At 43.0% G+C, this 15,863-nt stretch overlaps 1 protein-coding gene across 3 annotated transcripts in view; it reads right to left on the bottom strand.

Moving 5' to 3' along the window:
• Nucleotides 1-15,863, bottom strand: part of AP1S2 (adaptor related protein complex 1 subunit sigma 2) — a 53,321-nt gene that overhangs the window by 9,923 nt on the left and 27,535 nt on the right. The window contains exon 5 of one of the 3 annotated variants that reach the window (XM_065402370.1): nt 2,446-3,371. The exons of 1 other annotated variant lie outside the window; for it this stretch is intronic. In XM_065402370.1, the coding sequence (XP_065258442.1) occupies nt 3,324-3,371 (48 nt within the window). In that variant the 3' untranslated portion in view covers nt 2,446-3,323. Of the gene's footprint in view, nt 1-2,445; nt 3,372-6,817; nt 8,325-15,863 lie in introns of those variants that run through there. One more of the 3 variants, XM_065402377.1, reaches the window with a different exon arrangement.

Here is a 15,863-nt window from a genome sequence, read left to right as displayed (position 1 = left end):
AAACCTTTGATTATATATAAGCACACAGCAATGGTGTAAAAATGAACATTTATTACAATTAAATTAATGTGATACTAAGACAGTGGTCACAGGTTTTGACACAATCACAACAAAGCTTAATCCAGCCTAGCACATACAAGTGACAGCGTAAACCTTAGAAACATGTTTGTTTAAACACATATAAAACTGCTTTCAGATTGAAATTCCTTCATTTAAAATGTCAATCACTTCAACAGCACAAACAGCAGGCCATTCCATACCAGTTGTATATCCTCTTTTTTTGCATATTCTACATGAGTCAAATGCAGAACAGGGCTCTTGTGTACCTTATACAAACATGATATTCTAGTGATTTGAGAGGCCTGTGTTCTGTACATGACATGAGTGGATATGAATACTGTAAATGTGTGGTACTGCTTACGCCAAGTGAGCAAACTGAAATGTTATGGAGCCTATGGTCAGTTCCAATAGAACAGCAAGCTTAGAAAAACACTCACCTTGTGATCACTGCAGATACACACAGTAGAACTTTGCTACTCCACATATAATTTGCAGAAAAAATGGCACTAACTTTTCAGGAACAGAACAGAGTTCTGTACAGAGATCTCATAAGACTAAATACTTTAAAGTGTAGACTATATTGCAAAACACCTATAACTGTCAAAATAAATGAACAAAGTACATTTTGTGGTGTATTACCCTTGATTATTTGTTCATTTACATGCTGAAACTCACTCAGTAATTTTCAATAGGACCTCAGTGTAAATTAGGTTGGTGGTACTGTATACAAACACTTGTTTGCTTAAGCTTAGTAATTTCACAATGGATGTCACCTGCATGTACGGTGACAGGACATTAATGTATATCAATGAAGCAGGTTAATAAAATATTTTTAAAATAGATGCTTATGCCCCCATTGAGCATACCATAATATACCAGTTAATGCAAAGCCATTAGTCTTGTTGCTAGGGTTCAAAATAAAAACTTCTAAATTGTTATATGCAGTGTTATAGCCATGTCTGTCACAGAATATTAGAGACACAAGGTGGATGAGGTGATATCTTTTATTGGACAAACTGTGTTGGTGAGAGAGAGAGAAGCTTTTGATCTTACAGGGAGCTCTTCTTCAGATCTGAGAAATGTACTTAAAAGTCACAGCTAAACGCAATGTGGAACAGATAGCATAAGCAGTTAATACATATTTCAATGGACCATTCAAGGTGAAGTGGCCCGTTAACACCCTTCCAGTTCTAGGGGAGGAAGAAATACAGGGAGAGGCAGCTTGGGTAGGGGGGTTGTTAGTGGATATAGATTGTTGTTATAAACCATAAATTCAATGTGTCTGTTCAGTCCATGATTTTTAGTGTCTAGCAAAGTTATGAATTTAAGCTCCCAGGCTCACCTTTTGAAAGTGTTGTGCAGGTTTCCTTTGAGGATGAGGACTGATAGGTCAGATATAGAGTGATCGCTTTGAGAAAAGTTTTCACCCACATTGTCACTGGATTTATGGTTTATTACAACAATCTATAACCCACTAACATCATCAGTGCTGGAATTGGGGGGGGGAGAGGGGCTACGGCCCTCCCACTTTTTGAAAGCAGATGGGCCTGTCCTGTCCACTTTTTTGCCACAGCCCCTGCCCCTCCTCTTGTGCCCAAGGCCCCCCTAGCCAGGGCCAGCAGCTGGAGCCCAACTGGGGAGCCTGCGCAGCAGGGGGTGCTGCACCACTGACTATCCACCCTCCACCTGCCCGGGGTGGGGGGCTAAAGAGAAGCCCTGAGCCCCCCATCCAGGGCAGGTGAAAGGTCCGCAGCTCCTCAGAGCTGATTGGTTCTGTGGCTCTTCCCACAGCCGGGCTGCAGCTCTGAGGCCCTATCCCTTGGCTGGAGCTGGGTTGGGGTAAAAGCCACATGTGCAGTGTGGGGGGGCACAAGCCCTCCACCTATCCTGGGCAGGGGGCCCGCTGGGCAGGGACACAGACCATGGGCTGCTCTAGGGCTCCCCCCCCTCCCCAAGCCCCAGGGAGGTGGAGAGTCCACGGCTCCCAACCTGCTCCAGCTTCGGGCTTGGCAGGGGGCAGGGCTTTGGGCAGAGCCACAGAAGGGGCAGGAGCCCTGGCCCCCTGACTTTTGGGAAGGCTCCACCAGGGCTGACTAACAACCCTCCCGTAGTTGCCTTCTCCCCCTTCCATTTCCCCCTATGACTGGAGGGGTGTTAATGGGCCACTTTGCCTTCAATGGTCCCTTGAAATGTGTGTTAACTGCTTAGCTAAACAATCTGTTCCTCCTGGTATTTAGCTGTGACCCTCAGAGTACATTTCTCAGACCTGACATGTAGAAAGCTCAAAAGCTTCTCTCTCTCTCACCAACAGAAGTTGGTCCAATAAAATATATTACCTTACCCACCTTCTCTCTCTAACTTTTAAATTGCACATTTTTAACTTTCCCTTTAGGTTATCCCCTCCTCTCCATGATGTCAAGTGCTACCCCAGCATATTTTACATTATCTATCTACTCATCTGAATAGTCAGAAGGGCAAAGTACATAATCTAGGTATAAATCCACAGTGGTTAAGCAATAATACTGATGTTAAAGACAGGATGGTTCCAACATGCAGGTTGTAAGAAATAATTTGTATTCCCTTTATAATACCTTAACTCATGTACTTTTGTGTAAAATCTTTGTATTGAATACTTCCATTTCTATCAAATGGTCTGGTTGCAGCTCTGTTGCTAAAAAATGAAGCCACCTTAACAGCTCATACCAGTTTGATATACAGATCATAATAGGGTTCTTTGGTATAATGAAAAAAATTCCATAGTAAACAGTTAATTCCCAATCTTTCTGTATTAACTGAAAAAAGCAGATTTTTCACAAATGTTGACATAAAATGTAGATGAACAAATAAGTCTTTGGTTGCATAAAACCAAGTTCCACATTGTTACATTTCACATTTAAAGTTGTCACATGTACTTTCCTTTCTGTTAAACATGACAATGTACTGAAGCTGATTCATTTGTTTCCTTAAGTCACGGTTGCTTATAAAACAGTATAATTACTGAAGTCAACACCTAGGATTTTCTCAAATGCACCAAAGAGAGAGGTCTTGAATTGAAATCCCTTTCTTTTATCCTTTTTGGAAGTTTTAAATTTTTGTTTCCTTTTTTAAAAACTTTAAATGGGATATTTTCTTGTAGGCCTGAATGAAGCAACTTAGCAAAACAATAATACTGACAAACAGCATCTTACACCATTAGCTAAACATTAAAATGATGGCAGTGAACATTTACAGTATGTGAAACACCAGGAAACTTCAGAGGAGATTTATGTGAGTCCAATTTCTTCAAGTACACTACGTGGGGTCTCTGCTTCCTGTGGAGGGAAAATTTGAGACAGTGGTAAACAGATCCTGTGCTCCTAGCAAACAAGCTCATATGTGGAAAGTTAATATGGAAAGTGCATAATTAAAAAAAATTGTAAGAGAAAATGTGAGAGTTTATATGTCTGACATCAGATGCATTTCTAAAAGGATTATTAAAATAAGTTTGCCATGGTTTATAGGGATGGCTTGTAAGCTTTGTGACCCCTTAACACTAAAAAGAAAGTAAATCATCATGGAACAAGTCACAACTTAGTAAAACAGACATGAATTTTTTTTAAATCTGTAATGGATTCAATATTATTTCATTTTGTGATATTTTATGGAGAGCGCCAAAAAACCCGCAAGTAAAAATGAAATGGCTGATGTACTGTACAGATGCAATATCCTTTAAATCCTTTAAAATTCCTAAGTTTTGGAAGCAACAGGTCCTAGTCATGCAAAATCAAGAGTATTAATTCGCAAAATAGCCCTCCCAGCTAGAGACACTATTGTATACTGGACAAAAACTACTTGAGAAGGATGAAATGGCCAATCTTGAAGTGAAGGGAAGCCCAAGATTTGGGGCTGTAGTATTCTAGGCCAGGTATAAGCTTCTGGAACCAGTTCTTTCCTAAAGGTACTGCACTAAATTTTCAATGAAGACCTTTTCCCTGTACCAAATAAAGCAAATAAGTGTTTAATATATTTATATATACAGTAGCTCCTCACTTAACATTGTAGTTATGTTCCTGAAAAATGCAACTTTAAGTGAAACAATGTTAAACAAATCCAATTTTCCCATAAGATTTAATGTAAATGCGGGGGGTTAGGTTCCAAGGAAATTTTTGGGGAGCAGACAAAAGGCATTATATACTGTACAGTACTGTACTGTGGTTGGGAAGTGCCCCTGGCTTACCCCACACAGGCACAGCCCGCTGCAGGCAAGGACACTAGGAAGCACCTTTGCAGCAGCAGTGGCAGCTTCCCCGGAGAAGAACAGGCGCCAACTTTGCCGGGGAATGCTCCAGGCCCACCTCTTCCTGTCCCCGCTCCACTCCAGCTGTTTGGCGGCACTTAGAACTTTCTGGGAGGGAGGGGGGAGCGGAGATGCAGCGCTTCCCTGCTCCTGCCCCTCCCTCCCAGAAAGTCCTAAGCACTGCGAGGGAGGGGGAGGAGGCGGAGAAGAGGAACTTTACAAGGGAGCATTGCACAAGTTGCTGCTCTTACAAGCAGTGGACAGAGCAGGTAGTCAAATGACGTTATAAAGGAGCATTGCACAACTTTAAACGAGCATGTTCCCTAATTGAGCAGCGACGTAACTTTGAAACAACGTTAAGCGGGAGGACGTTAAGTGAGAAGTTACTGTACTAAAGTCTATATCCGATTTTCATTTCAGGAATTTGAAGAGTTATTTCTAAGCAACTGGAAGAAGATCTAGCCAATTAGAAAAACTGGGCTGTCCATTTCCACAATTACTAGCAACATCATCATAGTCAATGAAAAGAGATACTGTGTCTTTCTGAAACCAAAACCAGTCATTTTAAAGCAACCCAGAGAATGAAAAACAAAACTTACTTTAGCATCCTAAAACAAGGCATGTCATGAAGCAAGGAAAAGAAAGATTACAATTAAACAGCAAATCCTCAGAAAGTTTAGTTTTACAGAATATTTAGATCATTTTAAAAGTAGCCGTGGACTAGTCTAGTACCTATTTGATTCAAGTGGTTTAGTATTGTAACATTAGCACTTCAGAAATGAGTCATTTAATCTCTATATGCGTCATACGTAGAATGATCAAGTTTTTAATCTTCAGATTAACGCATGTGTATACACTGATTTACTATTAAAGGCACAAAATTAAATATTAAGACAGTTCCACTTCACTTGAAACAGGTGTATTTTTGTACTTTGCAAGGACACTGTTGAGTAGCTTAAGCCCAACATTTGACCCAAGAGGTCCATTCTACACTCAATGTATACACAACTCCATCAATAATGTTGGAAATTAAGTACAAAAAGGAGACTAAAATCACTCAACGCTATTACAATCTGATTAGGCAAAATCCTGTGGATTTTTTCTGTCCACTCACTTTTCAATAAAATTAAAATTTCCCCCTTTCTAATAAAGTCAAGGACATAAAATCTCACTTCCAGCCATGTGACACCCACAGATGTGTTTTCCCACTGAAGCAATATTTAAATATTCCCAGACCCGTACTGACATGGAAGCTGGTGTGAAACAGCCTTGGCATACTATCAATTATAAAAATGTTAAAAATACTTATGCAAATTTCTACTCCATAATAGAGGGGGGAAATGAGATTCTAAAACGAAATATCAAAACTGGTGAGAAAAGAAACAGCATTTTCATGCTCTGAGAATATTACAGAACAAAAACAAATTGAAAAGTATATTAAAACAATGAGTTGACAGTGTCTTTTTAAGTATTTGTTTCCCTGTGCACTAATTTTAAGCATTTATTATAATAAATGAGGGTCGAACTTTATTCCTATGGTTGGATTAAGAGAAATAGAACTGTTAAATTCTCATGCAAGCTTGTGGGAGCTTGATGACCAAATTTATCCTGTTTATTTTAATGCAATTTTTCAACATCTGTCAGGGATAGTCTAGGTTTACTTGGTCCTGCCTCAGAGCAGGGTGCTGGACTTGATGTCTGCTAGGTCCCCTGCAGTCCTACATTTCTGTGATTCTAACTTTTAATTATAATGGATTTGAAAACCTACAACTACAGAGGTGAAATTGATTATTTCCTAAATGACCAAAAAATACTTCTTTCACAATAAACTACATGGTAACTATTGATTAATGTTGCCACTTCAATTTTTGTACACCAAGGAACTTTTCTACCACTGTATATTCAAATTCCAGATAATCTTTAAATTGTAAAGGTTTTTACTATCCTCAAAATAAAGTTTCTTCCAGCCAACTGATCCTGTGTAGTTAAGCGCATTGCTTCACTCATGACTCAAATAAAATTAAATGGCATTTGATTGGATACTGTGTTATTAAAAATCTAGAACTAGACCTCACGAGTAAATCTTGATGTATGGTTATTGTACAATAGCGATAAGTGATAGTCTTGTGACAGATACATTTTATCCTGAATTCTTACCAACTGCCTTCATCATTCCAATTTAGGATGCCTTGATATTTTTAAACATTTTGTTATGAACTTTAGGAATCAATTTAAGACTTAAATACAACATGGACAAGATCTATGCTATATTTAGTTCTATTTGTGTTTTTTAGATTTAGAAAACATTTGCATCTGTTTTTATCTAGCTGTTATGGAATTTTTTTTACAACATTTTATAAGGCATCTGCAATACAGAATTTAACACAGGTAACAAATACACATTTGAAATACCAGAACCAAGAGTTGAGAAAAATGCCATTCACATGAGACAGAAATGCATGCAATACTTTATTTCAGACATGCCAGGAAGCTAATTCATTATCTAGTCATTTAAAAGCAAGCAGCTGTATACAGATAACAAGAGAAACAGCATCTCATTACAGCTCAATGCATAGCATTTTAAGCCAACAGTCATGAGAGAATGCAGATTAAAGTAGCATTAACCAAATGCACATGTTCACACAAACTGTTAATGTCTTACAAAAAAGAGTAACAAACTTGGAAATGGAAAACCATCCCTATGATCTAGTTTTCTATAACATATCCCAGAATGCTGCAAATTAAATCCAAAAATTCCCCTTTCATGTCCCCCAATTTTTTTAAAGTCAGATAGACATTTAAAATGTAGTACATAACCATATATGAAATACTTTTGAAATTTTAAACTGTTTGTGGTCGATTTATTTAACCAGTTCCTTTCTATTTAAATGAATGTAATCTTTGCCTTAAAGATAAACCAGCTCTATATAAATGCAACAACATTCACTTTTAGTGGACAATATAGGGTGAAGTATATGTCTTCATCTTGGATCTGCATAACACTCAGGATAGTTATTTTAATAGAAATCTTTAAAGTAGCAGTCTTCCTTTTGTGATTCAATACATCTTATTTCAAACTACAAATACTGATGAATGAGCATTAAGATTTTAATATGTTATTAATGACTGAATATTAAAAGCAAAATGTTACAACTTTGAAGTATTAGGTTGCAAAGGAATGTACTTGGGTAACAATTTTAATCATTACTACGATAAAAGGAGGACAAATGCTCAAGTGTATTCAACCTTTAAACACAAATCAGAATGTTAGAATTCTGAGATTTTGTGATATTACAAAAACATTATCTAGCTTAAATGCCAACGATCAGGCATAACAATTTCTCCCCGCTACCTCTATACATAAAACAGTAAATCACCACTACCCCAACAAATACTTTCAAAAGAAATTAAAAGTAAAGGTAGAGAAAAATGCATTTTACTTTTGCATTTTTCATTAGAGATGTATGCAGTTTTACAACTATACATAAAGCTTATACATATGTATGTATATATTCTATACACACTTTAAAAAGATAAGCCTTACACTATTCCATGGGATCACTAGTTTCTCTGTATAAACTTCTGATGTATACTACAATTTTATATGTATTTTCAAGTAACACCACAGCTGAAATATTTAAAAGATTAAGTAATGTTACACAGTATGTACTTATTCAAATGAATGACTTCCACACAAACGTTAAACATAAGACTTGGAACTTTTCACACAGTAAGAGATCATATGCTGACAGGAACAAGTTATATCAAGATGAGACATGAGAATATACAAACAGAAGGGGTGAAGGAAAGTACAACAGCAAAGATAATGGTTGTGGTATAGTCTATTGTGTTCAAGATGATTGATTTCACCGAGCTGAGGATAAGGTTCTGCCATGAATAAGTCAGGTCTATCTCCTCTCTGAAATGCTGCATGCATGATGAATGAAGTCATTTAGTACACTGGGACATTAAAGTATTCATGACGTGGCTACAAAAAGAAATGTATACATTCTTACACGTAGTACACAGGTGGACAGATATACAATAAATATTCTTGCCAGAAGGTTCTTACAATACTATCTCTAATATAGAACTACACACTAGCCTTGTCTCCACTAGCCCTTTGGGGGAAATATTTTACCATTGTATTACCATTAATGCTCCTCCACTGGTGATATAATGCTGGGAGCATTAAGACAGGGCACAGGCATTTACACCTCTATATCATCTAGACCTAATATAAGCGGATCCAGAAGACATGGGTTACAACATGTTGGAGATCTATCTGCATTAGCTCTTCCACCACTGCTACCAGTAGCAGCACTGTCCCAGTGAGATTTCAAAAAAAGCTTCATGTAGACACAGCACTGTCATCATTATTCCAAGTGGGATTGTTGGGGGTTTTTTGAGAAAAGGTGGCCCTTTTTTTCTTTCCTTTATATAACCACCACACATTTCATTCATAGATTGATGACTGCCTTTCAAACTGTTAGAACAGCTCCTTTATGAATACAACATCCATGTAACAATATGCTGCTAAAATGTTTGTATTTGGATATTGAGAGCTTTATAAACTTATCTGATCTTCTACTGTGCATTACATGTGGAAAGGACCCATATAAACTACCTTAAATCAGATTATGGCTGGTGCTACCAAACAGTTTATCTGCACCAGGTCCAGCCAACAAAGACTTGCCCACACTAGGGCTCTGCATACTAATACCAGTGCATTTGAAACAATGATAGTGCAGATAAGAATTTTCTGATAAAATTCTGTAGTGTAAACCCTGCCTCTGAAGGTACAAATATTTTAATCAGCAGATACTCAAAAAGGAACTGAATTTCAATGAAATTTACCAAAATGATGGCTTGGTATGTTTTTCCTTACAGTTATCTACAGCATAGTACAAATTGTTAAAGGAAGTTAAAGGAATATTCGACAAATATTAGAATTCCATTTGTACTTCCAAGAGGTTCAGCTGCAACAATTCATTTTTCTGTGGTTTTAAAATATGTGCATGTCTCATGAAGAGGGGCCAGATACTATCGAGATTCCCTCCTCTCAAAAGGTCACTTTTGTTTAATGATTGCAAAACTTCCCTAACTCAGTGTCGTGATCAAAAACTTTTCACAGATTAAATCTTACTATTTCACTGAAAATACTCTTGATTATTAACATAACAGTTTGCTCTTGGACTGCATTATGAATATGAAACATTAGAACATTAGAAAAACTGCTTCAGTTGCAGTATATTGTTAAAACCCACACAGCATTCACAACACATGTTCACTTTATGCAATGCATTATGAAGTTTTGAGGACACTTGGATCAGAATTTCAAGTGCTCAAGGGATTTAGGAGCAGAAGTCCCACTGAAAGTTGTCAGGACATTTACTTTTCAGTCCGTCAGGCATTTTTTGAAAATCTCCCCATCAGTTACTACCCTTTACTGTATGCCAATTAAAGACATTATTTCACTTTCCGTTCCAGGAGTCACCAAGAAAAGAAATCTCAATACAAGCAAAATTCTTAAAAAGGGATGGAAATACTTACGAGAAAAGCTTCCGCACTTGCTAATCTTATCTGTAACACCCTCCATATAACTGGTCTTTAAATATCTCCAATTCGGTTTAATGTCAAATGTTTTAACAAATGACAAAAAATAAAAATGTATAATTCCCAATTTCCATGGAAACCATTCTTGAGGAAGTAACATTACTCCGCAGTGTTTGCAATCCAAACATTGCAGCACACCAATTATTTAGAAATTGAATATAAACAAGTGAATTTGACTAATTCTTCACTTCTAAAACTATGGTACATGTACCATTGGTAGGAGAGCAACAACCAAGTGGTATGTGGGTTGGTTTAAACTTATAATGCAGGGGTCGGCAACCTTTCAGAAGTGGTGTGCCGAGTCTTCATTTATTCACTCTAATTTAAGGTTTCACGTGCCAGTAATACATTAACGTTTTTAGAAGGTCTCTTTCTAGAAGTCTATAATATATAACTAAACTATTGTTGTATGTAAAGTAAATAAGGTTTTAAAAATGTTTAAGATGCTTCATTAAAATTAAATTAAAATGCAGAGCCCCCCGGACCGGCGGCCAGGATCCAGGCAGTGTGAGTGCCACTGAAAATCAGCTTGAATGCCGCCTTCGGCACGCGTGCCATAGGTTGCCTAACCCTGTTATAATGGATTCTGATTCAGATATTAACTGCGCTGATTAAATTAGTAAAAATGGTGTGGCATGATAGTTTTCAAACTTCAAGACCTTTCTCATTGCCCAACCCAAAACAGATGTAAACTAACAAATAGTGAAGAGAAAGTTTCAGTCCTGGTCTACACTAGAAAAATCACACTGGTTTACCTAGGTCAGTCAGGCATGTGAAAAAGCCACACCCTTAAGTATTGTTAAACAAATCTAAGTCCTTGCATAGACAGTGCTAGGTCGACAGAAGAATTATTCTGTTGACCTAGCTACCGCCTCTCGAGGATGTGAATTATCTATGCTGATGGGAGGGATTCTCCCATCGGCATAGATACTGTCTACACTGAAGTGCTACAGTGGTGCAGCTGAGATCTTGAAGCATATTCTAGCACTGGCCCCTGGTGCTGTGGCCTTTGGGAAAGGAGGCATAGGCGCTAGCTCTACACCTGCTGAGATCTCCCCCACGCAAGGGGTATTCCCTACAGGGTACTTACGGAAAGTTCCAGCTTCCCTTGTGCTGATTGAGTGGTGCAAGTTAGTGGACTGGGGAAGCACTGCAAGATAGTAGACTGCCTATTTGAATATTTTGTTAACAAGTCTAAAGAAATTGCTTTTTAACAATGGTATATGAATTTTAACTTTACGGTCTCTCTTTAATAAGTACATTTAAATTATCTGCCCCAGTTTAGATTTGGGAAAGGTATGTGGAATAGCCATAAATAATGTATAGCATTTTCTCCTCCTGGGTATAGCTGGAAGGGTCTTGGGCTCACCTCCCCTAGTCCAGCACCTGCCACTATTCCACCTGGCTGGGCTATCCCTCATCTCACAGGCACTTGACAGCTCTTTCTGGTCAAGGAGAAGGAAGATTTACTGAACCCAACAAGACCTCATTTCCCTAACTCTCCTCTGAAGAGCTCACCAATTAATTTAAGATCTTCCCAGCACAGTGCCAACTTCTCTCCAGCACAGGGGGTCACCTCTGAATATAAAGACTCATAATTCAATTTCTTGCAGGATTGGTACATGACAAATAAGAATGCCCTAATCCTTCACTTGATGGTTTATCCAGTTGCTACCTTGCTGTTTTTTGTACTTTCCAAATTAGATTTATTTTTATTTTTGCCTCAGTACCAATATGGAATAAGCCTTAACGTTTGTTTCCTCTATGCTAACCTAAGGGCTTCCTGATGCTGTATTCCAGTTGACTACTAAAAAATAAAAAAATAAAAAGTTACCTTTTCGGTAACTGGTGTTCTTCGAGAGGTGTTGCTCATGTCTATTCCACAATAGGTGTGCATGCTCGCCACGTGCACCGGTGCCGGAAGTTTTTCCCCTAGCAGTACCCGTAGGGGGGAGCCCCCCCCGCGACCTCTGGAGTGGCACCTGCCTGGCATGGTGAAAGGGAAGCTGCGTGCTCCCCCCACCCTCAGTTCCTTCTTGCCAGACAACTCTGACAGAGGGGAAGGGGGGTGGGATGTGGATTAAACATGAGCAACACATCTAGAAGAACACCAGTTACAGAAAAGGTAACTGTTTTTTCTTCTTCGAGTGATTGCTCATGTGTATTCCACAATAGGTGATTCCAAGCTATATCTGTTGGAGGTGGGTAGGAGTTCACAAGTTCCCAGGACAGAGGACAGCCCTGCCGAACCCGGCGTCATCCCTGGTTTGGGAGACGATCGCATAGTGCGAGGTGAACGTGTGAACCGACGACCATGTGGCGGCCCTACAAATGTCCTGGATGGGGACGTGGGCCACAAAGGCAGCCGACGAGGCCTGTGCCCAGGTCGAGTGTGCCCTCACAATGGGTGGCGGGGGAACGCCCACCAGCTCATAACAGGAACGGATGCACAAAGTAATCCAATTGGAAAGCCGCTGAGTGGAAATCGGCTGGCCCCTCGCGCGCTCAGTCGAGGCGACAAACAGTTGCGAGGACTTTCTGAATGGCTTAGTCCGCTCAAGGTAGAAAGCCAGAGCTCACCGCATGTCGAGGCGGCGTTCCTCACTGGATGGGTGAGACTTGGGGAAGAGGACCGGTAGAAAAATGTCCTCACCCATGTGGTAGGCGGAGACCACCTTCGGGAGGAATGCGGGGTGTGGGCGGAGCTGGACCTTGTCCTTATGAAAGACCGTGTACAGCGGTTCGGAGGTCAGGGCCCTGAGCTCGGAGACTTGCCCGACTGACATGATAGCAATCAGGAAGGCCACCTTCCACGAGAGGTGAGACGAGGAGCACATGGCCAGTGGGTCACACGGGGGCCCCGTGAAATGAGCCAACACCAGGTTTGGGTCCCACTGTGGAACCGGGGGGTCTAGAATACGGGAAAAGACGGTCTAGACCCCTAAGGAACCGGCCAGTTATAGCATGGGAAAACACCGTGTGTCCTTGCACTGGCAGATGGAAGACCGATATGGCCGCCAAGTGCACGTTGACGGATGAGGGCGCCAGGCCCTGGGCCCTCAGGTGGAGGAGGTAATCAAGGATAAGCTGGATCGGGGCGGTCACAGGGGAGACACCCTGGTCTGCCACCCACCTAGAAAACTAGAACCACTTTGCAAATAAGCGTGGCGAGTGGAGGGCCGTCTACTTTCAAGGAGGACGCGCTGAACTTGCTCTGAGCACATCCTTTCCTCTCCACGTAACCAATGAGCAGCCACGCCCTAAGGTGAAGAGCCGCTAGGTTGGGATGGAGGAGGCGGCTCTGGTCCTGTGAGAGCAGGTCCGGGCAGAGCGGCAACGGCCACGGCGGAGCTACCGCCAGGCCCGTGAGGGTCCCGTACCAATACTGCCTGGGCCACGCCGGGGCAATCAGGAGAACTCAGGCCTTGTCCGACTTTATCTTCTCCAGGACCCTGCTGATTAGAGGGAACAGGGGGAAGGTGTAGAGAAGCCGGTCTGACCAAGACAGGAGAAAGGCATCGGAGATAGCGCCCTTCCCCAGGCCCCCCCGGAGCAGAACCGGGGGCATCGCCGGTTCTGCCGAGTTGCAAATAGGTCCGCCTGGGGAGTTCCCCACCTTCGGAAGAGCCGGTGGGCCACTTCCAGGTGGAGGGACCACTCGTGTTGCGAGGAGAAGTCCCTGCTCAAGCGATCTGCCCTCTCATTGCGGGTGCCCGGTAAGCGGAAGACCTTCAGGTGGTTGTTGTGGGCTATACTGAAGTCCCACAGACTGAGGGCTTCGAGGCAGAGGGCAGAGGAGCGGGCCCCGCCTTGCCTGTTGATATAGAACATCGAGGCCGTGTTGTCCGTGAGGACCCTGACTACCTTGCCCTCCAGGTGCGAGCGGAAGGCCATACACGCCAGCCGCACCACTCTGAGCTCCTTGACGTTTATGTGAAGGGTCAGGTCCTGGGCCGACCACAGGCCTTGGGTCTGAAAGCTCCCCACATGGGCCCCCCAAACCAGGTCCAACGCATCGGATACCAGCTCCAGCGACGGGGCCCTGTCCCTAAATGGAACCCCTTGGAGCATGTTGTTCGGGGTGGACCACCATCGCAGGGAGGTAATCACAGCATCCAGCACGGTGAGGACCTTGTCCATCCTGTCCGTGGCCTGGTAGAAATTCAAGGCCAACCAGAGCTGGAGAGGCCTCATCCTGAGTCTGGCGTGATGGATCACGTACGTGCACACCGACATATGACCCAAGAACTGCAGGCAAACCCTGACTGTTGTCACCGGGAACCTTGTGACCGAGTCGATGAGACCTTTCAGGATCTCGAACCTGTCTGGTGGGAGGGAGGCCCTGGCCGACACTGCATCCAGGAGCGCCCCGGATAAACTCTATGCATTGGACCGGGACTAACGTGGACTTGGTGTTGATTACCAGTAGGCCCAAGGCGGTGCACATGGACAAGAGGAGCGCCACGTGATCCCTCACCTGCGACCAGGAGGTGCCCGTGACAAGCCAATCATCCAGATAGGGAAATATCTGTACCCCCCACCGTCTGAGGTAGGCCACTACCACCGACATGCATTTTGTAAACGCTCTGGGGGCAGTGGACAGTCCAAATGGAAGGACCGTAAATTGGTAATGATTCTGACCCACCACAAAATGGAGGAAGTGCTTGTGCCCCTCGAATATGTGGATGTGGAAGTACGCATCCTGTAGATCGAGGGCGTACCAATCCCTGGGATCCAGGGAGGGGATGATGGAGGCCAGGGAGACCATGTGGAACTTGAGCTTCACCATGTGCTAGTTCAGACCCTGTAGGTCCAGTATGGACCTGAGATCCCCTTTGGCCTTCGGGATAAGGAAATAACGGGAGTAGTACCCCTTGCCCATGAACTCCTTGGGCACTGCCTCTATCACTCCTAGTCCTAGGAGCCGCCCCACCTCCTGCTCAAAAAGAGCTTCATGCGAGGGGTCCCCCAGGAGGGATGGGGGTGGGGAGTGGTTTGGCGGGGAGGAGGTAAACTGGAGGGTGTAACCCCGGGAGATGGTGTTGGGGACCCACTGGTCCAAAGTGAGCCGAGACCATTCTGGAAGGAAAGCACACAACTGGTTGGAGAAGGGAAGCTTTATTGTGGTTGAATCCCTGATGAGGACTGGCAGGTTGCCCCCGAGCGTCCTCGCCTTTTCCCCCCCGCTTGCCCTTCGAGGGTCCAGGCTGGGGGGCAGGCCGAGACTGCCTGTGAGGGCGTCTCTCATAGTCCCTTGCTTCTTGTGTATGACCTCATACTTCAGGAGGGCGGCCAGGGTCGGAGTCTGCTGCGGCTTGAACTTAGGTTTTGCCAGAGCCAGGACATAGAGACCCAGGGTCTGGAGGGTCGTGCGAGAGTCCTTCATGCCATGCAGCCTTGTATCTGTTTCCTCTGCGAACAGAGCTTTCCCATCAAACAGGAGATCCTGCATGGAAGATTGCGTCTCGCTGGAGAGCCCAGAGAGCAGGAGCCATGACGCCCATCTCATGGACACCGCGGAGGCCACTGGGCGTGCGGCCGTGTCCGCAGCATCTGAGGCAGCCTGCAGGGAAGCCCGAGCTGCCATTGCCCCTTCCTCCACCAGCGCCCTGAACTCCTCCTTATCGTGCTCCTGGAGGGAGACCCCAAATTTAGGCAGGGAGCCCCACAGATTAAATTCATACCGACCCAAGAGGACCTGATGGTTTGCCACTCGTAACTGGAAGCTCGAAGACGAATAAATTTTTCTTCCGAAAGTGTCCAGCCTCCGAGAGTCTTTGTTCTTTGGGGTCGGAGCTGGCTGACTCTGTTGTTCCCTGTGGTTGACCGACTCTACCACCAGGGAGTTGGGCGCCGGGTGGGTATATAGGTATTCATGCCCTTTAGTGGGTACAAAGTACTTACGTTCTGC

Source organism: Emys orbicularis, chromosome 1, assembly GCF_028017835.1.
Source record: "Emys orbicularis isolate rEmyOrb1 chromosome 1, rEmyOrb1.hap1, whole genome shotgun sequence".
Taxonomy (NCBI): domain Eukaryota; kingdom Metazoa; phylum Chordata; order Testudines; family Emydidae; genus Emys; species Emys orbicularis.
Note: the sequence above shows the minus strand (reverse complement) of the source record. Positions and strands in the feature narration are given on the sequence as shown.